This window comes from Mustela erminea, chromosome 7, assembly GCF_009829155.1.
Source record: "Mustela erminea isolate mMusErm1 chromosome 7, mMusErm1.Pri, whole genome shotgun sequence".
Taxonomy (NCBI): Eukaryota; Metazoa; Chordata; class Mammalia; order Carnivora; family Mustelidae; genus Mustela; species Mustela erminea.
Window position 1 is genome coordinate 15003783 of NC_045620.1, and position 25683 is coordinate 15029465.

Below are 25683 nucleotides of genomic sequence, written 5' to 3' on the forward strand. Positions count from 1 at the left end.
ATCAGTGGCTTGAATGTCACCAGCGCTCCCACGCATGGCTGGCAGCTCTTGGGAAAGCCCCAAAGCAAACCCCGAGTGTCCCTCCATTCCACAGCATTCATTCTTGGAAAACTAAGAGCAAAATCTGTACAAAGTACTTTGTGTTCAGATGTAAGTGAGCTCTGGTTTAGCATAAGAGGTTAATAAACAAGCTTTCACCAATGTAACCGTCCCGTGGGATTCGACTGTGGGGCTGAGCAGGGGCAGAGCTGTCCCCAAACGCACCGCAGCACACCGAGCACCCGTGTGCTCAACGCTGAGGGGACCCGGCGATCATGGTCACCAGGAAACCGTCCTGCCACGTCTCCAGAACACTCCCAGCGGGCCGTCCTGCGCGCTATTAGAATCACGATCTCTGGGATGCTTCAGGGTCTGCGCAGAAAGATGAAACCATCGGAAAGGCTCTGGCATGTGTCCGCCACGCAGGAAGCGCTCAGGCAATGCGCACTGACTTCGTCTCTCCTCCCCTCCTTTGGGCCCCAGGTTCTCAGTCTGAGCAACGGGGAACATCTGTCATCGATGCTGGCCACCGGGGAGTAAACTAGGCGACAAAAGCACACATCCCCCCACTCCCAGAGAGGCGGACAGAACAGCGTGACAGATACGCAAATAGACTATTACATCAAGTACGGAAGAGCGATGTGACTCAAGAGACTCGCACTTAATTTTCGGTGTCACTCTATTTCTTGCTGCTCTGGAGCGAACTTTGGGAGGACCCAGGGTCAGGAGAGGAAAGTATTTCTGGACAAGGATCGGCCCTACGAGGGCAGCTTCCCTCGGAACGCGGGGCTGCACAGGGCCCAGGTCCAGGCCACAACGGACCCGGGTGAAGGGAGCCCAGATGGCCCTGCGCCCGGACCCTCACACCAGACCTTAGCAGAGGCTGCTCGCTCTCAATTCTTGCCCTTTCTTGTCCTGGCCATCTCTGGCTCATTTTTAAGTTCAGGATGTATTACCTCCTCCAGAAAAGCTTTGGGGGACACCCGGGCAGAATTCATTGTCACTCCCCCTCCTGTGTTCCACACTCGGTGCACTTCCGTCTACCGTGGCGTCTCTGTGGGCACCCATGGGCGCTCATGTGCTGGACCAATGCCCGGTCTGGTCTGCAAGAACTGCGCCTGGTTCATCTTTACATCCCTGCCAACCGGCTCAGGACCTGGCACCCAGCAGGCATCCAACAAAAGTCTTCTCCCTACCCTACCCTCTGCGCCCCCAGCTTTGGATTCTGGAATGAACACACCACAGAGGTTCACAAAGGTTCACAACACCATGATCCAGGCTACAGATGGGGATCTCGTTTTTAAAAAGAAGAAAGTCTTGTGTTCCAAAGGACAGTTTATTTAAAACAAAGGTGGCAATGTGTACGAAGTAGGGAGAACAACAAATTCTAACATAAAAGCACACCGGAAGCACCTCGGATTTAAAAAAGGGGGGGGGGGGTGCAGGGAGGAAGCCATCTCTCAGACATATACAAACTGCTGACCTTGATGGATTATTTACATCCAAACTTTATAAAATAGCATTTCAAGTCAGCACTTCAGCCAGTGTTATTAGTTTTCATTACAAAAAGTTAAAGCTACAAACTTCACATTTTTAAGTTGTACATCAGCAATAGCATTTAAGCTTTTTCCAAGTTGGTTCGAGTGCAAGCTGGTGGAAGAGATTTTTTTTTTCCCCAAACACAAAAAAGAACACAGAATCTAAATACAGTGAATATAACCCTGATGAAAACACACAGTGTGTAAGGAAGGACGGGGTGGGAGGCTGAGGAGCTGCGATCTTAAGAGGCAACGTGGTATCTGCTGGGAAGGGCACTAGCATCAGAATCAGAAGACCTGCCCTGGAATCCAAGCTCTGCCGTATTTTAGCTGCACGACCTTGAGCAACAGACTTCGCCTCTCTGAGCCTCAGTTTCCTTCTCTGTAAAAGGAGGACCATAATACCTAGATGTCCCAGAGCTATTAAGTTTGAATAGAGGGAGATTCAAATTATCTATGGAGTGAACTTTGGTGTTTTGTATCTTTCAGGGAATCTGTCCATTTTGTTTAAGTTGCTCAATTTATTAGCACAGAGTTCTTCATGACATTGTTCTTAGCCTTTTAATATCTGTAGGAGCTAGAGTGATGTCACTGCTCTCATTTCTGCTATTGGTAAGAGCTATTGAAATTTAGTGGTACAATAAGTCTCTGGCATCTGGCAGCTGCTAAAGAATTGTTTCCTGGGTCAGAATATACAGTGTCAAGGACTCAAAGCTATAGCTCTTAAATCACTTCAGTGTACTGGTCCTATCTATCCATCTGTCTGTCTAGCCAGCCAGCCAGCCAGCCAAACATCCATCCATCCATCCATCCATCCATCTATCTGTCCATCCATCCAGCTGGTGCTTGGGAGAAAGGACAAAGGAAAAAGAAAAATAGAAATCTGCTTCGGAATTACTGATGAGGAAGCAATCAAGATATCCTTAGAGAATCTGAGATTTTTTAAAAGACACAATTAGGTGTGGGTCATTGTTTCTTAGAAGGAGAGAAGAGGTGAGGGCCACAGGGTTCCCCGGGAGCTCAAGTCGCAGATGCTGAAGCTCAAGGCTCAAGGAGAGCTCTCGGACTTCTCCGGAAGCCAGTGCTCCCGGGAAAGACAACGAGACTCGCCCCTCTGCTTGTCCATCACCAGGACGCAAAGGCACTGTGTCAGGAAATGGACCTGCGCCAAAGAAATGGACTCCTGGCCAGAGGCCCTGTCCAGTGAGACTGGGGAGCGGTGTTCTGTGCTGGGCCCGCATGGGCGGGCGCACACAGGCCTGGAACAGAATCAAGTCCGGATCAAGATTCATGACCCAAGAATATTTACGGGGGAAAAACTTTTACTTGGCTCTAGCTTAGGAAGGAAGAAATGGGCACTTCCCATCCTGTCTGGCCAAGTGCAAAGTCCTTTCTAAAATGGAAGAGGCTGAGGCAGGCCTGCTCGCGAGCACAGCAGATGGTGTGGGGGAATACTCGCTCCGTGCTGAGGTTGGTGGGACTCACTTGGCTGTCAGACTTGACAACTAACTCAGCCATTTCCCAACCTAAAACTGCCAGTTGGAGTTCTCTCTTCTGTGCAAGAAAAGGTAGTCACTTCATTTTAAGGATTTGTGATTTTCCTCTTCCCTGTAAATACTGGCCGCACATGGTGATGCCATGAATCCTGATTCTGCCACTCACTAGCCCTACAGCTCCGGGGGACACATTGCCTTTTTCTCTCTGAACTTACTCCTTCACCTGTGGGGCGGAGATCAAGTACTTAGCTTACGGAGTTGTGGTGAGGTTTGGATCGGACATCTATAAAAAGCGCACCGACCCAGCTCAGTGCCGGGCATATACTAAGTGGTCAGTGAATGCTAGCTGCCGTCGATCCTTCTAGTGGGATCCTCTGTTCTCTGTAGCTGCCACATAACTGCCTAACTGGCCAAACCCTGCGGACCAACCACGGCCTCTTACATTTTTAAAAACTGGCTTTAATTGCAAAGACCAGGATCTGGCCAGCGGAGAGAGAGGAGCATTCCCTGCCATTCCATTGATTCCTAGGTTTGGGAAGCAAAAGCAATTATGGAGTCAAATTACACTATCTTTAGGTGCAGCCCAGTCAGAGCTCCCCACCTGAGGCGAAGAGACATTAAAAAATAAGCAGACATAAGCCTTTCTTTGCTGTCTCCTCTTTGCCGTGTGACTACACGCCACGTGGCCTCGAGCCAGTGCTACAGAGGGATGGCTCAGTGCTGTGTTTTTGTGAAGCCCTCTGATCTGCTCGAGGCCCAGATCACCTGCGTGGTGCAGACTGCTGTCCGGCAGAGGCTGCAGAGTCACGGACTGGTCGAGCCCGAACCGCCTGGCTTTCCCTGGGGGCCCATCTTAGCCAGTCACCCACTGCTGAGACCAAGTACGAGCAAGTCGCCCTTGGTAGGGTGCCCCGGGACAACTTAACCCAAACTGACACCGGTTTCTCCCCCTGGGAAAGGGAACGCTTGGATCAGTGGCCCAGGAGTGAGGAGCGATGGTCTCATCCCACCTCTTACTTCAATTTGCTTTGTGATCTGGTCACCCTGTCACTTCCCCTCTCCGAGCCTCAGTCAGGCCAGACGATGCCTGGGGTCCGTCCAGCCCTGGCATTACATGGGCCCGGACAGAGCTCTCCTGGGGAACAGGTCTCAGTCTGATATTCATGTATCCTTTCCAGACCCCTCAGCAATAAAATAAAAAGGAAAACAGTCGCATACTGGAATGTGGTCACAAAAACAATGCCCCCTACCCCTGTCTGTGAGGAACGTGGAGCAAGGTGCCCCGTGCGATCTTCGCATGAACAGCGAGGACTCTGGACACAACTTCCCCTCTGCGGACTGCACACAGCCCCGTGTGTGTGGAGAGGTCCTGGCAGGCCCGTCCCCGCACTGGGTCACGTCTCCTCTTAAGGCACTGGGCAGTATCTGTGCTGTGGCTCGAGGCGGTCGGGAGAGTGCAGATGGATGAAAGGCATTGAAGCCACAAGGGGCCGTTTGCAAAGAGGATGCCAGGCTTCTCCTGGGACTCAAGAAGTAAACACAGACTCTCAAGGCTGTCCCTTGGACGTGGTCCACAGCTCCAGAAGCGAGAGATGACCCACACAAGGCTGAAATCCTGGGGAAGAACTGGCCTAAACCTAAATTTTTAAATGCAGCCCTGCAGAAGGGTGAGCGTGGGTCCTGGGAGCGGAGTGACCCCGACAGCCTCCCGGCGTCCCCTGCCCTCCTGTCCCACAGTACCATAATCTTACAGAAAAGAGGCCAACTGTTTAAAACTGTACCTGTACAGAGATGCCACCACACTCGGTGGGGAATCCAGTTATAATTTATATATATGTGCATATTTATATATTTTTAAAAAGTCTTCCAGAAAGAACAATTGAAAGCTATTGGGAGAAGAAAGTCAAGACCACATGTAACACTTTCCCCACTATCACATCCTGGAGTCTCTGTTCCTGGGGTTTAAAACTCTGAGTTTAAAAGCGCCGATACAAATCCTTTGAGATACTCTAACTGACCAATTTAAATACATACGCGAGGCAGCACGCTGACGGCAGACAGCCCTTCCCACCGGCGCACGTCCTGAGTTCACGAAGGTGAAGGTGCTGTGGAGGGACGGGGCAGAAGCGTCGGCGGGCGAGCCCGAGCGGCGAGCGGCCCGAGGTCACCGAAGCTGGGGTGCGGGCAGGCATGCCGGGCCTCCCTCCCTCAGAAGTTTTGTTGCCGCCGTTTCTTAGCCTCAATGGCGTCCAGGATAGGCTGCCTCTTGGACTGGTACTTCTGTCGGATCTCTTCAATCTCTTGCTCCATCATGGGGTCGAGGGCCAGGAGCCTCTTCTGAAGGTCCTCCACTGTCCAACTCTTAAGCTAGAAGAAGTGGAAAGGATGGTCACGACAAAGCCCAGGTCAGCACAGAACAGCCGAGAAGCTCAAGCTGTCTGGGCACCCGGAAGGGAAGGGTCTTCCCAGAGCCTGGGCTGGCGGCGGTTGGAAAGTGACAATTCATTCGCAAATGGTACGCCCCAAGCTCTTTGGACACAATTTATCCCTGGACAAGTTCTAAGCGCTAATTTCTCTGATTTACTCTACCTTGACCAAGAACTTAACCAGTAATATTTTCATCTCTCCTACCCTTTCAGTGAATTACGTTATCAATGCATTGTTAGGGCATTAAAGTAACAGCCATGGGGCGCCTGGGTGGCTTAGTACGTTTGGCCTCTGCCTTCGGCTGAGGTCGTGATCTCAGGATCCCAAGATCGAGTCCTACATTGGGCTCTCTGCTCCGCAGGGAGCCTGCTTCCTCCTCTCTCTCTCTCTGCCTGCCTCTCTGCCTACTTGTGATCTCTCTCTGTCAAATAAATAAACAAAATATTTTTTAAAAAAGTAACAGCCTCTTGGTGTACGCAAAATAATGCTTGCCCCTAGTTCTTGTCCTACCCGGGAGACGAGCCTCTGGATGGTGACCGTATCTCTGTCTGGGTCCCACGCCAGGGAGAGTGGATGCTCACTGAGGATCAGATGCTGTCCCCCCCCGCACCGACCCCAGTGACTTAGGTATGGCAACATTGGTCATCACTAACACTTTCCAGGTGCTAACCATACACCAGGCACCCCGGAAGTGCTTGTACGCGTTACCTACACAAGCATCTCGAGAACGAGACATAAGCCTTGGGTGGGGAGTGGGAGGGACAGTTGGAAACCTCTGCGATTAAGTTTCCATCATCCAGGGGGAACAGCAGGACATGATGCATAAACTAAGAGCCAGCACTTACACAGTGCTTTCTGTGTGCCGGATACTCTATGCTCTACACACATCCATCCATTTAATCCTGGCAACAACCCTATGATTTGTATATATTATTATCTCTGTTTCAGAGGAACAAGGAAGAGGGCGGGGAAGTAACCTGCCCAGTGTCTCCTGGCTAGAAAGTGGCAGGATCACTGTTCAGACCCAGGTGGTGAGGCTCCAGAGTTCTTGCCCCTAACTGGAATCACAGACGAGCAGACGCGCAAAGCCCAGGTTTGAGAACCGACTCAATCTGTAATGAAAACACGGCTCTGCCTCTTGCAAGCGCTAGGAGACTCTGGCAAGTCACCCGTCTCTTCAGGCTGTCCTCCACTATGGAAGTGCGACAACCCTGCCTCTCGGGGCTCATCATGAGAATTAAATGAGATCGTGGCCATCGAGATGCTGGCACACGCCTGCTGCAGCGTGTGCTGAAAGATGGCAGCGCAGGTCACGAGCCTCTCTCTTTACCAGAGCCCAGGGGTGTGCTTGTGTTCACCCAGTGACTGCTGCTGTGGGGCGAGGGGTTTCGCCGCCATGTATGGAGTGTCACTGAGTCCGAGCAAGGCCCGTCCTGGCTGGCAGGGGTGGGAATGAAAGCCGCCCTTGTCCACGGCAGGTGGTGATTAACTCTGTGAGCTTAAACCAGTCTAATAGGTGCAGTGTTCCAAGAACTCAAAGGCCCACTCACATCTTTGGAGAGACATTTATGGAGTCACTGTGTCCCCCGGCCCCTTCCTGAGGCCTCAGCAGGGAAGTGGTGTGGGAAGCGGGTGAAGGAGCCTCTGTCTGCCCTTCCTCTCCAGGGCGGGGTGCGACCGAGGGGAAGGGCTACTGTGGCCTCCCCAGGGATGGTTCAGTGCCCCGTCGCCGCCGCAGGAATTTGCCTTGGCCTGCTTCAGGGAGGTGGTCTGAGAAGCAAGAAAAGCCCAACAGTTCAAGACGAAAGGCTCTTTGTGATGTGGGAATGCAGAGCCGAGGGGGTGGGATGCTGGAAAGCTGCACCCGTAAAACCACATCTCCTTTCCAGCCTGGGTTTCAGACCAGCTGGAGGGTGTTCTGGGCTGGGAACTCTCCAAAGAGCAATGCTCGCCTCATTTTTAGCCTTTTCAGTTCCTCCTCCAAAAAGAAATTGCCCCAAACCTAACACCGAGTGTTACTGGGAGTTGAGGTATTAATCTTTAAGATCCCAGATGGTATGTCTCTAGTGGCTGTGCGACCCTGGATGAGTGACTTCACCTCTGAGCCTCGTGTCCTCCTCTGGAGAAGAGACCCTGGTTCCGCCATTCTCGGCTCTCACGAGGACCAGGTGGGGTAACGGGTGTGATGTTTTCAGCGCAGAACTTCATGGGGTATGCATTTCGCAGACAGTAAGTATTCCATAAGCCGGACTCACCACCACAGTTACTAATACCTGCTATTGTTGCTGTCATTACTACTGCTGTTATTATTAATATTTTGAAAAGTCTCTAATGAATCTCCCATAAACATACTGTTCTGATCCAAGCCAGAATCACACAAGTAAAAAAGAAAATACTCTACTCTATTTTGGGCTAACAATGTGTAAGGGCCGGCATTTTCCTACAACATCTGTTAACTTATTTATAGTTTAACAAAATATTTTTCATCCGCACACCCGTCAAATATGCACTGAACACCTACCATGGGCCAGGCGCTGCCTAAGGCACCCAGGATGAGAGAACCAAAAACCAAATATCACTGCCCTTGTGAAGCTTGCATTTTAGGAGGCGAGACAGACACCGGAGAATGAACTCGGTAAATCAGAAGGTTACTCTTACAGGAGAGGGTGCCGGGGAAAGGAAAGAAAACCCCAGCGAAGGGAGGGGAGCTGGGAGTTGGGAGGCCCCTTCACCTTCCATCGGGACGAAGCGTCACTGCAAGATGAAGACATCAAGGGCAGGGGAGCGGCCCTGGCTCTCGGGCTTGTTCTGCAGCTTCAGACAAGCCCCCCCTGCCCGCCAGGCCTCCGCGCCCATCCCCACCCCCACCTCCGGCTGCCACCCTTAGCGGGCTGCCAAGATGACCTCAGGTCTTCTGAGACCCAGTGTTTCTCTCTGTAGGACCCATGGATCGTGAGCATCGGAATCACCAGTTAAAGGTTAGAAGTCACGAGCGACTCACTCACACTCACTCTTCGGGAGGTGAGGATTCTGCTTGCTAAAGAAGCTACTCGAGTGTTTCTTGTAATTCCTCAAGTCTGATGACCATCATTCTACAACCTCCTTGTTTTCCTCACAGCCAAACTCTCATAAAGTAATTGCTGCCTGTCTCCGGTAGGCTTCTAGGTGTCCAATTTCCTTGCAGCCCTTCCGCCCTTGATCTAATCTGGAGGCAACAACGAGCAGCCTTGCTGTACCTCCGCCACCTTCAAACTACTTTACTTGCTCTAAGGCTCTGGGCTTATGTTACACCTGGCCCATTAGGACACAGCCAGTCACCGCTAATGCGTCGGTCACACTCCAGATATGGATTTTTCTGTAAACAAGCTCAGAGAATGGTTCTGTGGTGCTAAAAGTAGCATCTCACCTTCCTGGTCCTTGGGAGCATAAATATATTTCAAATGGTTACCTTGCAGTGGAGCACCTGGGGTGCTCCGGTTCTGCGAGCCAGCTTTCTGAAGGAGCAAATGTGCAGGGAGTTGAGCTGTTTACGGTGGCAGCAGGAAGTACCACCTTTCAGGACCTTATCTGCCCCCGGGCATTTACACATCCTCTCTGTGCCACGACTCCCACACAGTATAGCTCCAGAGCAGCATTCTCCTCTGCACACCAGGCTCATACATCCAGGGGCAGATCCTACTGCACACGGGGGCCCTGGATCAGCTCATGGAAATCCAGCACCTTAATCCATTCCCTCACCCCCAAACCAGTTCTCACATCCAGTCTGCCCCATCTCAGGAGGGGTACCGCCATTCCACCAGGTGCCCAGAATCATCCCTGATTCTTCCTTCCCCTCACCACCCCTGCCCACATCTCTAAAACATGGACATAACTCGAATCCAACCCTTCAGTCCAGGCTGCCAGCATCTCACAGCCACAAGCATAATTAAAAATACAGAAACGAACCAGATCACATCCCCCTGTTTCCTGCTGCACTTAGACTAAAATCCAATAATGTAGCAGGGCTACGGAGGCCCTCCATCTCTGGTCCCACTGTCCCCACGAACTTCATCACCTGCCACTGTCCCCTTTGCTCAGGACCCTGTAGCCACCCTTTACTTCAAATCCTCAAACACACCACTCTTTCTGGCTTTAGTGGCTACACAGTGATGATCCTTGCCTGGATGGTTCGTCCCCAGTTCTTCCTTATCCTTTAGGACTTAGTTCACAGGGCAGCTCCTCAGAGAATCTGAGCAAGCCCTCCCTGAGCATCTTCTCTAGAAAGGTCGCCTCCCCTCCATGCCTTGTTCTCTCAGCCCCTAGTCTACTTCCTTCAAAATGATCGCAGCACCTTGTAATCAATCATTTTGACTTTTCTTTTACTTGCTGTGTCTCTTACTAGGACGAAAGTTCTACGAGGGCAGTGACTTTGTCTTGTTCACTACACTATGTGTTAAACTGGTTGAGGGAAAGAATAAACCGCCCTTTGTTCCCAGCCAAATAATAATGGAAGCCACGGAAACCAAGGAGCAAGCTTCCTGAGCACCACCGCGTGCAACAGGGCTCCGGGTGAGATGCAGAGGGGACCCAGGAAGTGAGTCCTGCCCTCAGAGAGTTTCTATTCCTCTCAACATTCTCCTGAAATCAAAGGAAGTCTCTTCTCCCTCGATTCCCATTTCTGTGTTTGATACTGACTGGTAAGGAGCAGGTCTCCGACCCCAGCTTAGTCATCCCTCCCAGGCACGTCCACTTTGATTTTTTGTTGCAATGAAAGAGAACTACTACTCTGGAAAGAACGAGATGATCAAAAGAAGACGACGTGATCCTTCTGGACAAGACAAAGGCCAAGTCCAGAGCTATAGGCTCCTTAAAGAAGGTGCGCTGGGCCGAAGAGAACGGACCAAGCCCGGCGATTTTCTGTGCTCTTCCTAAGAGAGGTCACAGAAGGGAGGAGAAACTAAAATAAGCCTCTTAACCATGGTTATTTAGAATCCGCTGGCCACTCAGACGCTAATAAACACATCAGTCTGGACTAAACGGACACGGACAGGCCCGGAATCTGGATGCGCCTCACCACTGTCTCACGAACACCTCGACTCCGCTCACCATCACCCTGCACCCCGTCTGCTGTCTGAGCACGCAAAGGCAACGGCGCACGTGCAGGCGAGTGTCCTCTTCAAGGCTGTGCTCTCTGGACACGCACTGTATCCTCAGGTGGGCACTAGCTTAGTCTGAACCCCAGCCTCACCCTGTTGCACTGGATACGACGCTGTCCTACTACCGGATTCTACACTTAGACACGGGGCCAAACGTTCATTACCTGAGCGTACGCATGCGCTCGGCACTGAGCTAAGCAGGTGTCTGCACAGATTAACCCACCTGATATTCCTCCTTTTACAAATGAGGTCAACGAGGAGCAGAGTAGGCAAGCAATCTGCCCAAAGTTGATACAGCAAAGAACTGGAAAAACCGTAAGCACGACCCCCAGGGGTTTCTGGAAATAGGCCCATGTTAGTGAAACACACAGGAAGACCAGAAGAATTACAAATTTGGCTGACATTAAATACATCAGATGGCCCTTGATTTCAAAAGTGCCACCACTAGTGATGATGGGTGACTTCAGGCAAGTCGCCTGACTTCTCTGGGATCAGGTTTTCTCAACCATAAAATGGGAATAACACTGTCTCCCTCACTACCTTTCCTCAAGTAAAACTATGCAAGGGCCAACTAGGTGCCAGGCACCGCTGCTGAGGGGCGGTGACCCCATCCAAGGCTGCCGGACAGCATTCAGATTGAATCAACCAACCTTCCCGGCAGCTCTACTGGGCCAGGAACGCAGCTGGGCAACACGAATGTAAAAGGCAGCATGTGCCGAGGAAGCAGTGAAGTTTCAGGGTAAGAGTGCTGGCTCTGGGTCATGTGGGCCCGGGTCCCATGGGAGCTCTGCCCTTGGGAGCTACCACATTAAGTTCTTTTTTGGAAAATGGGGGAAATGCGTAAGTAATACAGGGGTGCCTGGGTGGAAACTCAGTCGTTAAGCGTCTGCTTTGGGCTCAGGTCTTGATCCCAGGTTCCTGAGATTGAGCCCTGCATCGGGCTCCCTGTTCAACAGGAAGTGGGCTTCTCCCTCTCCCACTCCCCCTGCTTGTGTTCCCCCCTCACTGTGTTTCTCTCTGTCAAATAAATAAAATCTTTAAAAAATAAATAAATAAACCCTTTTGGGGAAAATGTGCAAGTAATATAAACAGTAGCTCTGTTGCTCTAAGAACTGACCTGATAAGCTCTCAATATGGTGCAGGACACACACAGAGGGGCCTCTAGTGAGCTCTGTTGGAGATACCCCAAATCCGATGCATCTGGCTTGTTTCCTCCAGGCCAGACCAGAGCAAAATCCTCAGATTCCCAGCGTTATAAATACATGGATACATGCATAGAGAAGGCTGATGGAAACTGCTTTCTTCTCAAATAGCCTTAGCAACTCTGAAACTCTGAATTACACTGTGTCAACCAGCCTAGAGAACAGCCGAGATCTGGCTTAAGCATGCGATAACTCAAGGGAATCAGAGTGACAGCCTGTCTTGCACGAGCAGAGTTAAGCTGAACTAAACACATTAAAATGTAGAGCAGAGTTTCATCCCACCCCAGTAACAAGGCCCATCGTGAACAAATGGGTCTGGCCCGTATCTGGGTACAGGGTTCAAAGTTCTGCTCCTTTGCCGCTGGAAACTCACCTGAGAAGTCTACTATATAAACAGAGTCATGCAGTATCCCCAGAAAACCACCTGAGAGACTTGTCAAAGTGTTTAAGGACAAGCTTCAATTCTGCACACACTACCCTTGCGTACTTATAATTCTGCATCCAGTATCACAACCGGATTTCTCAGACACATCATCCCTTCTGGACAGGTGAGTCAGGCTGGTGCCCTGTCACAGGTGATGGTTTTACGGTGGCCCAGAACGAGGAAAGCACACACGCCTTTGGAATCTGGCAAGATGACAAGGAAGCTTGATAGTCGAAGGATGCCACCAACATGCCATCCCGTACCTTCGACGCCAGCCACTAGAGGCTCAGCAAAGGTGCAAGAGAAGACAGACCAGGGTCAGTCAGAAGCATCCAGGGCACTGATTTGGCTCCATCAGAAATACTTCTTCTTGGGGCGCCTGGGTGGCTCAGTGGGTTAAGCCTCTGCCTTTGGCTCAGGTCATGATCTCAGGGTCCTGGATCGAGCCCCGCATCAGGCTCTCCGCTCAGCGGGGAGCCTGCTCCCCCCCCCCCCCGCCCTGCCTGCCTCTCTACCTACTTGTGGTCTCTGTCTGTCAAATAAATAAATAAAATCTTAAAGAAAGAAAGAAAGGAAGAAAAAGAAAGAAAGAAAGGAAGGAAGGAAGAAAGAAATACTTCTCCTTTCTTGATGTGAACCTGTCTCTACCCAGGAGTGGATCCGAGACTGTGGAGAGGTGACTCGAATCAGATTCTCAGGGGCTGCAGTCATCTCCCAGCAGATGAGTGAGAAGGTAGTCAAGCAAGCAAGCGGACAGCCACGTAAAGCCGTGTGGGCGAGGTCGGTATAAGGCCGTTCGATTTCAACACATCCTGCTGCTTAAATGAATCCTGTGAGAAGTTTAACGGGAAATTTCCTCTGATTCAAATTATGGTCACGCCGAATTACGCTTCTACCAGCCCCTCGTAAAATCTTCCTGACGCAAAACCTAGTACCAATGATTACTTCAATCCCACTTTGCGCTTATGAGGACTTCAAATCAATCCATGGACCTGTTCTCGGAATTCCAACCAAAGAAAGCAGGGCTGCAGATATTAACCAAGAAGACTGGAATGAAACACAGTCCGTAAGCCGGGGTAAGACAAAGAAATTTGGCTCGAGGCAGGCTCCTGATGGAATGACACAAGCTCTGACGTGGGCCACGAGACTGGCTTCCAACAGCCTGAAGGCTGCACCCAGGGAGCCCCTCGCCCAGAGGCGCAGCGCCCACCACACGTGTGTCTGCGTACGATGGATGCCATCTGATAAATGGCACACACAAAAGCCCAAAAGGCAAAGTGCTTTTTTTAATGATGGGGTTTCAGTATAATATAAAGTTTATTACTTGCCTATTGTTAGTTTTTTGTGATTTATCAAAAATAATCCCTTGATTTACATGACAAAATTAATTTCTGAAGTAGGGCTTTTACAAAATGCCTAGAATTTACTCCAACTCTGCTCAGGCATGAACTTTCACAACTCACTCTGAAAATCATAATGCTCCTGATTTTGTTGTTTTGTTTTTGTTCTGTGAGTTTTATAACAGTCTTTGGTCAAAGGTAAAAAAAGTTTTGACCAGAATCAGATTTTTTCCCTACCATCATGCCTTTAGCTTTCCACAGCAAGAACCCATAAGGAACTTTCATACCCCAAATACTGAAGTATAATGGATCTTAAGAGGCACTGCATGGCTGCTACCTGGCATTGCATCTTTAGTTACAAAGACGTAGGGAGTACCTGCTCGCTGTCAGACACCCCTGCCAGGCCTGGCTGGGGCAGGGGGCGGGTCGGCGGAGGTGGGGGGTGAGTACAACTGTGGATGGCGCAGAAAGTATAGAGCAGGATCCTGTACAATACATGGGGAGCTAAACGAGGCTGGTTAAGTCACGAAACAAGCTAAGCCACAGTGTCCCATGACTCACGACTGTGATCGGAGCCACCCTGAGTTGAGTGCTACCGGCTCAGCACTTTGCGTGCATTATTGCGCATAATCTGCAGAATGGTCCACGAAATGAGTGGGAGTATATCCCTCTTGAGAGAGGCGGAAACTGAGGCTTAGAGAAATATGGGAATTTGCTCATGGTCCCAAGGCCAGTAAGTGTAAGTGCTGGGATTAGGCTATGAGTCCCAGCACGTCCGACTGCAAAGCGTGAGCCACCCTCATGTGGAGGAAGCGTGCGCTACAGGAATTGAGGGAAGGAAGAAACCTTGTGGTCATCTCTGGGAGGAAGATCTTGCCCTTTTTTAATATATATTTACAGTATATTAAAAGAAGGAGCACTCACTCTAATTCAGAACGAAGACAGAATTGTAGAATTTTTTCTGAATGACCTGCAAATCTTGTTATTTCAAGTATCTAGTGCACCTGAGATACCGGAGACTAATAAAATGAGTACATGAGAGGCCTTAGGGGTTCATCTGTCAGTATTACTACTGGCTACTCAAAATTCCTCAAGCGCCGTATTTTTTCACAACTCCAGGCATCTGCTGAATATAATCCTGTCCTCAGTTTAGGGAATGCCCGTTCAACCTTCTGGTCCAGCACACGCTCTAATTCTTCCTCTCACCAATTACCTTTTCCTTTCCCTAAAGTGGGAGCTATTTAAGAGCAAGAAGCACCTCTAATATCTTTTCAGAGAGTCAGGCCAGCAGAAAAGAGTTCTCAATAAATATTTAATAAAGAAACATATCCCTAATCTTTATTTGAAAATGATACTTTTTTCCAGTTCCCTCAAGAAGCTTTGGAAATACGTAATCAAAAAATAAACCTAAGAGTATAATATATGATTGTTAAATAAGATGAGGGTCAATCACTCCAAACTGACCCATGCATGCCAAAACCAAAAGGAACAGCATATCCAGTGTTATGACTGCAAAAAATCTACAAGGAAAAATGGACATAAAAATGAACTCTACTCTTGGTTGCCTATGATAGCTTTTTAAGAAAAATTCTTTTAAGAGCAGCTCTATGTTGGTTTATAAATTTCACACTGAAGGAAGCTAAATTGTGGGAGGAAAGCTTTCAGGAAGTTAGTGAACACCAAATCTGGAATAATGGAAGCTGTCTAAAGAAGGTGGAGTACAAGAATAGAGCAGAGTGTGATGCTCCTGCCACCAGAAAGCACTGAAAGGAGACATCCAACCTATCATCATTCTTGTGAGGATATTAATCTTTCAAAAGATATGAAAACCTAAAACACAAACTGCGCCAAGCTGCTGTTTTAAGGTAGCTTAATAATTCAGGAAAAGAGCTAGCTAGTCACCTAAGAATCCCGGCAAGCTGGGCCTCTGTATGCTTTCATGGGCTGGAAATTTCCAAGATAACAAACAGGCCAGGCCTCTTTCTCTCATCTTGCCAAATGAAAGAAGCCCAAAGAATCCCAAGCAAAATAAAAGCTAAAATACAAATTGATCTCACTTCATTTAATAAAGGCAGTCTTGAAAGGTATCTCAGACTAAAGAAGGTCCAATTTAAATACACCTAAAGAATGAAATGTTTACAGAAAACTAGTCGAGAATGCAGCAAAGCTCTCTGAGTAAGCTATTTTGCAGGCCTGAATTTTTACAATTTGGACTTTCTGATGTGGGCAAACTTGTAAGGGAACAGTGCTTAATTTCTGGAAAGTATATAAAACCTCTGCGAGCCCTACTGCTGGGTATTCCCACGTAATGAAGTGTCAGAGATTTACAACCTAAATACCCACAAAGAAAGAGTCTCTCAATATCCTTCGCAGGGGAAAAAAGAATTCTGTAAGAAAAGCAGACTAGTTCTACCTGCAAAGCATGTCCCAATCCTTCTGTAATGACCATCAAGTCTTGGGAAACTGAGCCCCCTGCAGTGTCAGAAACATAAGGTCAGAGCTGTGGGGGTGTGTGTGTGTGTGTGGGGGGTGCCCGTAAGACTTTCAATTATGCAAAAACACATAACTGCTAAATAGGAATTTTTATCATTTTTTCTTTTATTTTTCTGATTTAAGACTATCTACAAAAGATGGCTTTATTCCTTATGCTATAAAAGCATTAGTATGTGTATGTTCTTGGTATTGTGAGACGGCCCTTTATTCTTTTCAACAAGTGTTTAGTTGGGTATGGATAATCAAATGTGCTTTAATTTATGCCATGATAATATTTTTCACATGTGTGAAAATTCACAAACCAGAAAAAATTCTTTGTAAAGACCACGTGTCCTAGTTTTTTGTTTCAGAAAGGATGAGCACCAAATTCCTAGTATTAGCTCATCTAAGCTGAGAGTTAAAAACACTTAGCTTTAAAAACAACAACAACAACAACAAAACAACACTTAGCTTTTCTGGTATGAAACTTTCTTCGAAATTTGTATCCTAAATGTTTTCTATACTGAGCAAGCAGCATGAAGAAAGAAACTGCCTCCACCCCGAGGTCTGACAGAACAGTCAAGTCTCTCCTGAGCAGGAACGGTGGGGACAGGGACGGCAGCATGACGTGTGTGGCAACAGATCATGATGAATGTGAGATTTGCATGTGTCTACAAACCTATTCTTTGTAAGTTCTGATTTTCATAAATCCCTGTCCCCTCATGAAGTGTCTGTGGACAGCACGAGCTCGCGGGTAGTACCGCTTTTGATCTGAGGGCATTTCTCGGAGAAAGAACAGAGGGAGGTCATCGGTCCCCAATTTACTGCCTCTCGGCTCCGAATGCACTTTCTCTATGATAAACGCTCTGAGGTGAATGATGGCACTTGAGGCAGTTCTCTGAAGGATGTGTGACATTCAGTTTTCTCAGCAGAGAGGCTGGAGGGACCGTGCAGGGAGGAAGAGGCTCCCTTGAGTCTCGGGCACAGGGGCTGGTAGTATGGATGTGAGGACAGCTGGTGAAGTGTGGCCCAGTGACAGCCCAGAACCTAGTTTCTCTGAGACTCGAAGCCTTGGCTTGGCCCTAACCTTTCAGCAGCCATGTTGACATGGACACCAGAGCCCCAGCTTGGCTCCCAGGCTCTGAAGGTCTCTTGCCCCCGACCAGCACCCACACCTCCTTTGCTCACCCATGTTACTGGCTCCAGATCTGCTCCTCCTCACCTGACCTGCAGAGGGAAGTCTACGGCTGGCCCAGAACTCCCGGGCCGGCTCTGGTCTAGCCTCTCTGTTACGCCATGGGCTGAAGTCAGCTTTCTCTACAGGACCTGGACTCTCTGTTACGCCATGGGCTGAAGTCAGCTTTCTCTACAGAACCCGGACTCTCTGTTACGCCATGGGCTGAAGTCAGCTTTCTCTACAGAACCCGGACTCTCTGTTACGTCATGGGCTGAAGTCAGCTTTCTCTACAGAACCCGGACTCTCTGTTACGCCATGGGCTGAAGTCAGCTTTCTCTACAGAACCCGGACTCTCTGTTACGTCATGGGCTGAAGTCAGCTTTCTCTACAGAACCCGGAACCTCTGTTACGTCATGGGCTGAAGTCAGCTTTCTCTACAGAACCCGGAACCTCTGTTACGTCATGGGCTGAAGTCAGCTTTCTCTACAGAACCCGGACTCTCTGTTACGCCATGGGCTGAAGTCAGCTTTCTCTACAGAACCCGGACTCTCTGTTACGCCATGGGCTGAAGTCAGCTTTCTCTACAGAACCCGGACTCTCTGTTACGCCATGGGCTGAAGTCAGCTTTCTCTACAGAACCCGGACTCTCTGTTACGCCATGGGCTGAAGTCAGCTTTCTCTACAGAACCCGGACTCTCTGTTACGCCATGGGCTGAAGTCAGCTTTCTCTACAGAACCCGGACTCTCTGTTACGTCATGGGCTGAAGTCAGCTTTCTCTACAGAACTCGGACTCTCTGTTACGTCATGGGCTGAAGTCAGCTTTCTCTACAGAACCCGGACTCTCTGTTACGCCATGGGCTGAAGTCAGCTTTCTCTACAGAACCCGGACTCTCTGTTACGTCATGGGCTGAAGTCAGCTTTCTCTACAGAACCCGGACTCTCTGTTACGCCATGGGCTGAAGTCAGCTTTCTCTACAGAACCCGGACTCTCTGTTACGTCATGGGCTGAAGTCAGCTTTCTCTACAGAACCCGGAACCTCTGTTACGCCATGGGCTGAAGTCAGCTTTCTCTACAGAACCCGGACTCTCTGTTACGCCATGGGCTGAAGTCAGCTTTCTCTACAGAACCCGGACTCTCTGTTACGCCATGGGCTGAAGTCAGCTTTCTCTACAGAACCCGGAACCTCTGGTCGTTCATCCTCCCTTGGGCATGCTCCCTCAGCCCCAGGGAAGCACACAGTTTCCCTAGATCTTACAGTTACCCTTTTATCGTAGGCAGCAAGTCCCTGTATTAAACTGCCCTTGTTTAACTCACTTTGTGGTTTCTGTCTCCCGACTGGCCCCAGACTGCTACAGGGAGGAAGGGCAGAAGTGAGTACACATGAGCACATGCTTGCCCACTAATGGAAAAACTTCCAAAATGCCAAACCCCAAATAAAAATTTAAATGTAAAAAATGCCCAGACAACCTCAAATCCAGAATAGTCTGGTGTATTTACAGCCTGAGTGCAGAATTAAAATACTCTGACTGGCTCCCCCTGAAAACCACATTACTGGTGAACAGAAAGACACAGTGTGGTACAGCTACACAATGACAACCCCGCTGCAATCAGAAGGCACCAGTCCATATACACCAACAACACGGATGGACCTCACAACAACATGCTAAATGGCAGGGCCAAACACAAAAGGTGATACTCTGTATGATTCCATTCACATGGCGTCATAGGAAAGGAGATTGCTGGGACAAAACCCGAAGCTTGGGGGAACTTTTCAAGGTGATAGAAATGTTCTAGATCTTCATTATGTTGATGTTTTTACAACTGTATCCATCTGTTAAAACTCATCTAACTGTACACTTAAAAAGGAGCAAATTCTGTGGTATGTAAGTGAAACCTCAATAAACCTGCCTTTACAAAACAAAAAACTACACATCAAAAACTGTGGAAGGTATTTAAAGTAATACCTAACGGGGATTTTATAGCCTTATATGCAGATATTAGAAGAGAGAGATGACCGACAATTGACAAACTTAACTGTCCAACTAACGAAGAAAAAACACCCAGAATAAACCCACAGAAAGCAGATAAAGGTAAGAACATAAATTCATGAATTCTAAAGCCAATGCGCAATGGCAAGGATCAATAAAACCAAAAGGTGGTCCTTTCAAATGACTAACAACAACAACAACAACAAAGAAAACCTCTGATGAGTCTGATTTCTAAAAAAGAAGGAGAAACAAATCTGGGAAGGAAAAGCAAGTTGGAATTACAGATACTGCAAATTTTAACTTCCAAAACTTTATGCCAAAAAATTTTAAAACTTAGATGAAATGAAGATTTCTAGGAGGAAAAAAACAGCAACTAGATTTATCTGGAATAAAACCATAAGGACCATCGACTAAGCAATCTGGACTGCAGGGACAGAGTAGGAGGAGCCGGACTGCTCACCACGTACATAGAAATGGAAGAGCCACCGAAGATGAAACAGTCTTTACAAACAGACCCAACGGCGCCATTCCTGCACCAAGGTGCTTCCCTATGTGCAGGACAAACACGCTCGTTCCCAGAACTTGCAGTTCTGGCCACAAGGCAACCACAGAGGTGCTTCCCAAGACTTCTCCTAGGAAAGAAGGGGAGCCCTCCAGGGGCCAGAGATACTGTTTGTATGCCTACCTCCCTTCCTCAGAATGCTAACACTGCTCTTCCCAGTGAGCCAAGAGAGCATCAGGGAAGGTAGGGCAGGGCAGGGAGCAGCAGCAGCAGCAGCAGCAGCAGCAGCAGCAGCAGCAGCAGCAGCAGCCCCGACAGCGCCACCTGGTGGACAGTGCGGGATTTAGGACCTTGCTGCATAGTGACCACGGTAACAATAACGCAACAGTAATTCAAGTTAGCATTTGAAAACATATTTACTAACTGTTATTAGCTGGTCATTACATTAATCACTCTTTCCATATTACAATCTCATTTGATCGTAACTAAGTCTACAGCTATAATTATTGACCCGTTCTATAGATGGGGAATTTGATGCTTGCAGAATTCCATAATTTGACATTAATTAAGTCAGTAAGGGGCAGAGACCGAAACAGAATCTGGTTCTGTCGGATGCTAGGCTGTACTCTTAATGGAGCATCACCCAATATCTGCTATTGGGCAGGTCCTTTTCCCATCACAGTCTGGATTAGAGAGAGAACAAAGCACACAGCTATCATCAAAGCAACACTGAATACAGAGAACACCCAAGATTCCCTCACTGGCCTTGGAAATAATGAGTCAGCATAAGACTGGCAAGGTTTTCTCAAGTCGAGTCACCATAATACTAAGTGGTTAAAAGCAAGAGACTTTCTTACTCTCTCTACCTGTAAGATGGAAACAGCCAAGATAATCCCAACTGTCAGTCTCTGTGAGAAACAATCAAAATAAACACATGGGTAGAGGTTCCCTGGGGAGAGATCTTGGGCAAAATTTAAAAAAACACAGTATCTTCAGGCAGAGCTTTGGAGCAGTCATCTGGACTACATCCCAATTGTGGAACCCCCCTCCTCTCAGAAATGACTGGACCTGGTCGAGAAAAGGCCGGACGGTGCCTCTTGTTGGCAGGAGCTGGCACACGTGCCCTGAAAGGACCCGCTTGCCTCAGATAACCCATCATTCTCAACTAAGGCTGCGTCAGAACAGCTTTTTGAGAGACGATGACTCGGAGGCGGAGACCGCCTGTCACCTTGCTTCTAGTGAAGCCACAGGGAAGCGAGCTCAGGGTTGAAGGGGCCAGGAGACTATGTGGACCTTAGGATCCATTTCTGATCTCCCGCCACCAAGCTACTTCCATCTCAAGTCTTTCTTTTCACTGTTCATACTACCACTACCAAAACTCGCAACAGCCGCGGTCTGCACTCTGGCTCACCATGGGTTGAGATAAAAATCGTCCTATATTTTAACAGCTGAAAAGAAATGGTCATGAAGGATGAGCTTTAAAAGAAGCAAGCTGCCTAGAGGTCACAGATCAAGCAGCCTCAAGGCCAAACAAAGGAAATGAAAAACAGTGTCAAGGTCACACTGGCTGATACTGTTGAAGCAGCCTCCTGGGGTCACAAAACCAACATTTAGGTCTTGTGCTCAGTGACCGACTAAGCTCAAATCAGCCGGTGAGAGTCACCAGCAGAACCAGGCTGCTGTGACTTGAGACAAAGACGACATTCATTTGCCATGTGCTTTCTCAGAAAGCATATCTAAACAGCAGGTTTCCCTGGCAATGCTGGATGCATACTTCTTTCTCAGACTGCTGTTCTTGGCTGGTTTTCTGAAAGTAGAAAGTACAAGATCTCATTATATTCCCAAGTACAAATGAATTCAGCCTTAACATACTTTAAATCCAGCTTTACAAGAAAAATGAGAAATTTGAAACAAAAATAGTATACCTTGTCAAGAACGATTTAGGATAGTCTTATTACTAGAAACTGCTCAGTATGATTACCCAGTAAAGATCCATTAACATGCAACTGGTGTTTATCCTGGCTAGCTCCGGGATAGCCACACAGTAATGTAGACAGAGGCCACAATACTAACCATGGTCTCCATTCATCTTTTCTTCTGCACATGATTATTGAAAGAAACTCACACACACACACAAAAAAATTAAAAAGCAAACAAATATGGAAATACTCCAGAACAGAAAGGCAAGAGTCTGAGGGCACAAGGTCTCATGTTTCAAATGCTGCCTGAACTCACACAGCCAATAGACAAAACAACAGAAGCAAACACAAAGCCCCAACTCCTAAACCTGTCACTGACAGCAAGAACCCGAGGCTTCACAAGGTAGAATGGCCTAAAAGCAACCTAATTCTAACCAAAAAAGTTGCAAATACCAAATGCCAAATAAACAGAGAATGATTTACTCAACAAAATAATACACTGTAAGGGAATATCATGTAATCATCAAAAGTGATGATTTCAGGGGCACCTGGGTGGCTCAGTGGGTTAAAGCCTCTGCCTCTGGCTCAGGTCATGATCTCAGGGTCCTGGGATCGAGCCCCTTGTTGGGCTCTCTGCTCAGCAGGGAGCCTGCTTCCCCCTCTCTCTCTGCCTACTTGTGATCTCTGTCTGTCAAAGTAAAAAAAAAAAATCTTTGGGGAAAAAAAAGTGATGATTTCATAAATGTTTTTAATGATGAGAGAAAAAATAGTTAAGAGAAAAAAAAAACAAATACCATATTACACATAGAGAACGATCTCAGCTACGAAAAACAATATGCAAGTATAAAAGCCCGGGAGCAGTGAGGTTAAAATGTAAACTGATCCTTACCGGGCATTGTGGAACCACAGGAGAAATTGTCTTCCCTAAGCCTTTCTTCAATTTCTAAACTCTCTGTAATAGGCATGTATTCTTTTTACACTACGAGGGGGGAGAAAAAGAGCATTGCAACATCTCAGGAGGACAGAGCAACACTCGAACAGATGACAAAAAAATAACATTTATTGAGTGCTTCCTGTGGGCCTGGTACCGTCCTAAATGCTTTGTACGTATTATCTCACATGATATTCACAACAGTCCCACAACAGAGACAGGTGTGACTTTTATCCATTTTTGAAGGTACGGAAATTGAGTTAGCCGAGGGACATAACAGGTGCAAAGATGGGCTATGAAGCCTGAATGACTGACTCTGGTGGTTTCAATCACTTATGTATACCGCCTGTCAACCACAGTCACAGCCTCTGCCTCCCTGCCTGCAATCTGAACCTAAAACCAAGCATCGACGATAAAATCTTCTCTAAAAGAAATTACAGAGGCGCCTGGGTGGCTCAGTTGTTAAGTATCTGCCTTCGGCTCAGGTCATGATCCCAGAGTCCTGGGATCAAGCCCAGCATCAGGCTCTCTGCTCAGCGGGAAGCCTGCTTCTCCCTCTGCCACTCTCCCTGCTTGGGTTCCCTCTCTCAATATGTCTCCCTCTGTCAAAAAAATAAATAAAATATTTAAAAAATAAAAAATAATAAAAAATAAAGAAATTTTAAAAAGAGAAATTACAATAATTTAGGAGAATATGACTACAAAAGAGGAATCTGGTCAGTTACTCAGACACTCAAGTAAATTCTTAAACTACTGAAAGCACCTCTAATGAAAGCCATGAGGAAAATCTATGTGACAGAGTGACCCATCACTGTAGGCGAAATACACCAGCACAACAAGTCCAACCTACAGCTAAAGCCCACAGTACAAGAGAGAGCTAGGGCTAACTGTCAAAGAAAGACTTCTGATATCTAGTCATCAAACTGCCAAGGAGAGAAAAAAAAAAAAAAGCATCTGAAAGATACAATTAGTAGAGCTTGAATAAACAGGATCTGAATTTGCCCTTCCTTCCAAAAACCTCCTCAGCAATAAGAGGCATTGATCAGTGGAGGCTAGAGAATAGAAACTTACGAGAAAAATAAGCATTGTATACTTGATGCCAAATTATATAACCACAACCAGCTCAGGAGGACCCCTGACTCTTTCCTCAGTCCAACACTGAAGGCCTTGTGGGTAGAAATAATCAATTTTGCTTGGCAAAAAACAACAGGACACAGAAGTACTCTGGATCAAATTCTGTAGAATCAGCTTATTTCGGATGCATTAAAGTGAATGCCAAAACCAATATGGTGTTCTGTTCACAGCTCCTTCCTAGAGGTTTTCACAGCAGAAAAATACTGAAACTCAGAGTTTTAAAGGGAAAATGTCTATCTGTAAAAACAAACACTTTTAGATGGAAGCCATTAAGATTTAGTAATTCCAAATTCACCATGTATATTAAAAATTGTTGGTTGTTGGGAAAACTGGCTAGCAGATTAGAAAAATATGCAGGTGGATTGCTACCCTACGCTTGCAAACCATAAATAGGGAAAAAGAAAAAAAGTACACATTCTAAAACAAAGTAAGGGTTACCATTTTAATAAGCCTGGGATGGATGTGAGGAACTTCTAAACACGACATAAAATTCCAGAAGCCACAAAGGAAAAGCTGCTAAATCAAAACACACCAAATTTTACATATATGTATATATACATATAATATACACACACACAGTGGAATATTACTTAGGCATGAAAAAAACAGAAATCTCGCCATTTCCAGCCACATGGATGGAGTCAGACTATACTATGTTAAGAAAATAAGTCAGAGAAAGAAAAATACCATATGCTTTCACTCCTATGTGTAATTTAAGAAAGAAAACAAATGAACATGAAAAAAAGAAAAGGGAAAGGCAAGCCAAGAAACAGACACTTAACTATAGGGAACAAACTGAGGGTTACTGCAAGGAAGGTGGCAGGTGGGGGAAACAGTTGACAGGAATTAAAGAGGGCCCCTGTCCTGACCACTACCTGCTATACGGAAGTGATGAATCCCTAAATTTCTATACCTGAAACTAATATTACACTGTATGTTAACTGGAATTTAAATAAAAATCTGGAGAAAGAAAAAAGAAAACAAGGAAAGTATCTTTATATATAGGCCCATAACCTATATACAAGGCCCATAACCTTACTTTGAAATTAATAAGGAAAACAAGAATGCCATTAGTAATTACATAAATAACACAAACTGGCACTTCAGGCACCAAAAACAACAGGGAAATCTAACAATATGTATCATAATTTCAAATTTATAGAGTTTGGCCCAAGCATTCTACTTGCAGGAATTAATTATACGGCCGTGCATATCATGGGAAGATGTTTACTAAAGCAACGTTTGATATTAAAAAGCTGGAGGCCATCTAACTGTCCATGATTTGGGGATTAGTTAAATTGGAGGTCACAAAAGCAAATGTTTTCAAGGAATGGCAGAGGTGATAAAAATAAGCTCGGCAGGCCAGGTATGAAACAGCAAACAGGAAGTGGTATGTTCTGTGGCGGACCAGAGCGCTCCCGCCTGTGTCCCTAATTCCAACGGTAAACACATCTGCGCAGGGCCACACTGGCTCTCCCTCGCTTGGACCCCCCACCTGGCCAGGGCTGGCTGGGAACCACGGCCAGGGGTGAGCACGGCTGCTCAGGGCTGCTGTGAGGGCAGCCGGGGAGGCTCCCCTTCCTGGAAAGGCACCTACGGCACCAGAGCAGCTCCGAGAGGTCCCGGAGACCATCGTGCCCACCAGAAACCTGACAAGGCCTCTGCGGTCACACTGAGCTTTCCTCGGGGTGACGAGCCACCCAGCCTTGTCCAACAGGCCGGGGCCCAGAGCACAGAGAAGGGAAGGGGAAGGAAATAAGGGGACGGGGAGGAGGGGGCAGCAGTCAGGGAGTAAAGACGAGGCCTTCTGTGAGGTCTTCATCTTCCACGGGAACCAAACGGAGATGGAAGGAGAGGTGGTGAGCGCACAGGCGGGCACAGGCGCAGCACGTTCCTTCTCAGGTAAGGTACGTAAATGCCACCGCGGGATCTCTCACAGGGGGAACGAGCGCTGCTT

At 47.6% G+C, this 25683-nt stretch overlaps 1 protein-coding gene across 5 annotated transcripts in view; it reads right to left on the reverse strand.

The window, feature by feature from the left end:
• Positions 1–1356: 1356 nt before the first annotated feature.
• Positions 1357–25683, reverse strand: part of STK4 (serine/threonine kinase 4) — a 95404-nt gene continuing 71077 nt past the window's right edge. For 3 of the 5 annotated variants that reach the window (XM_032350558.1, XM_032350561.1, XM_032350562.1), the window contains one exon: positions 1357–5440. In XM_032350558.1, the coding sequence (XP_032206449.1) occupies positions 5282–5440 (159 nt within the window). In that variant the 3' untranslated portion in view covers positions 1357–5281. Of the gene's footprint in view, positions 5441–17148; positions 17225–19221; positions 19295–25683 lie in introns of those variants that run through there. The other 2 variants (XM_032350559.1, XM_032350560.1) reach the window with 2 other exon arrangements.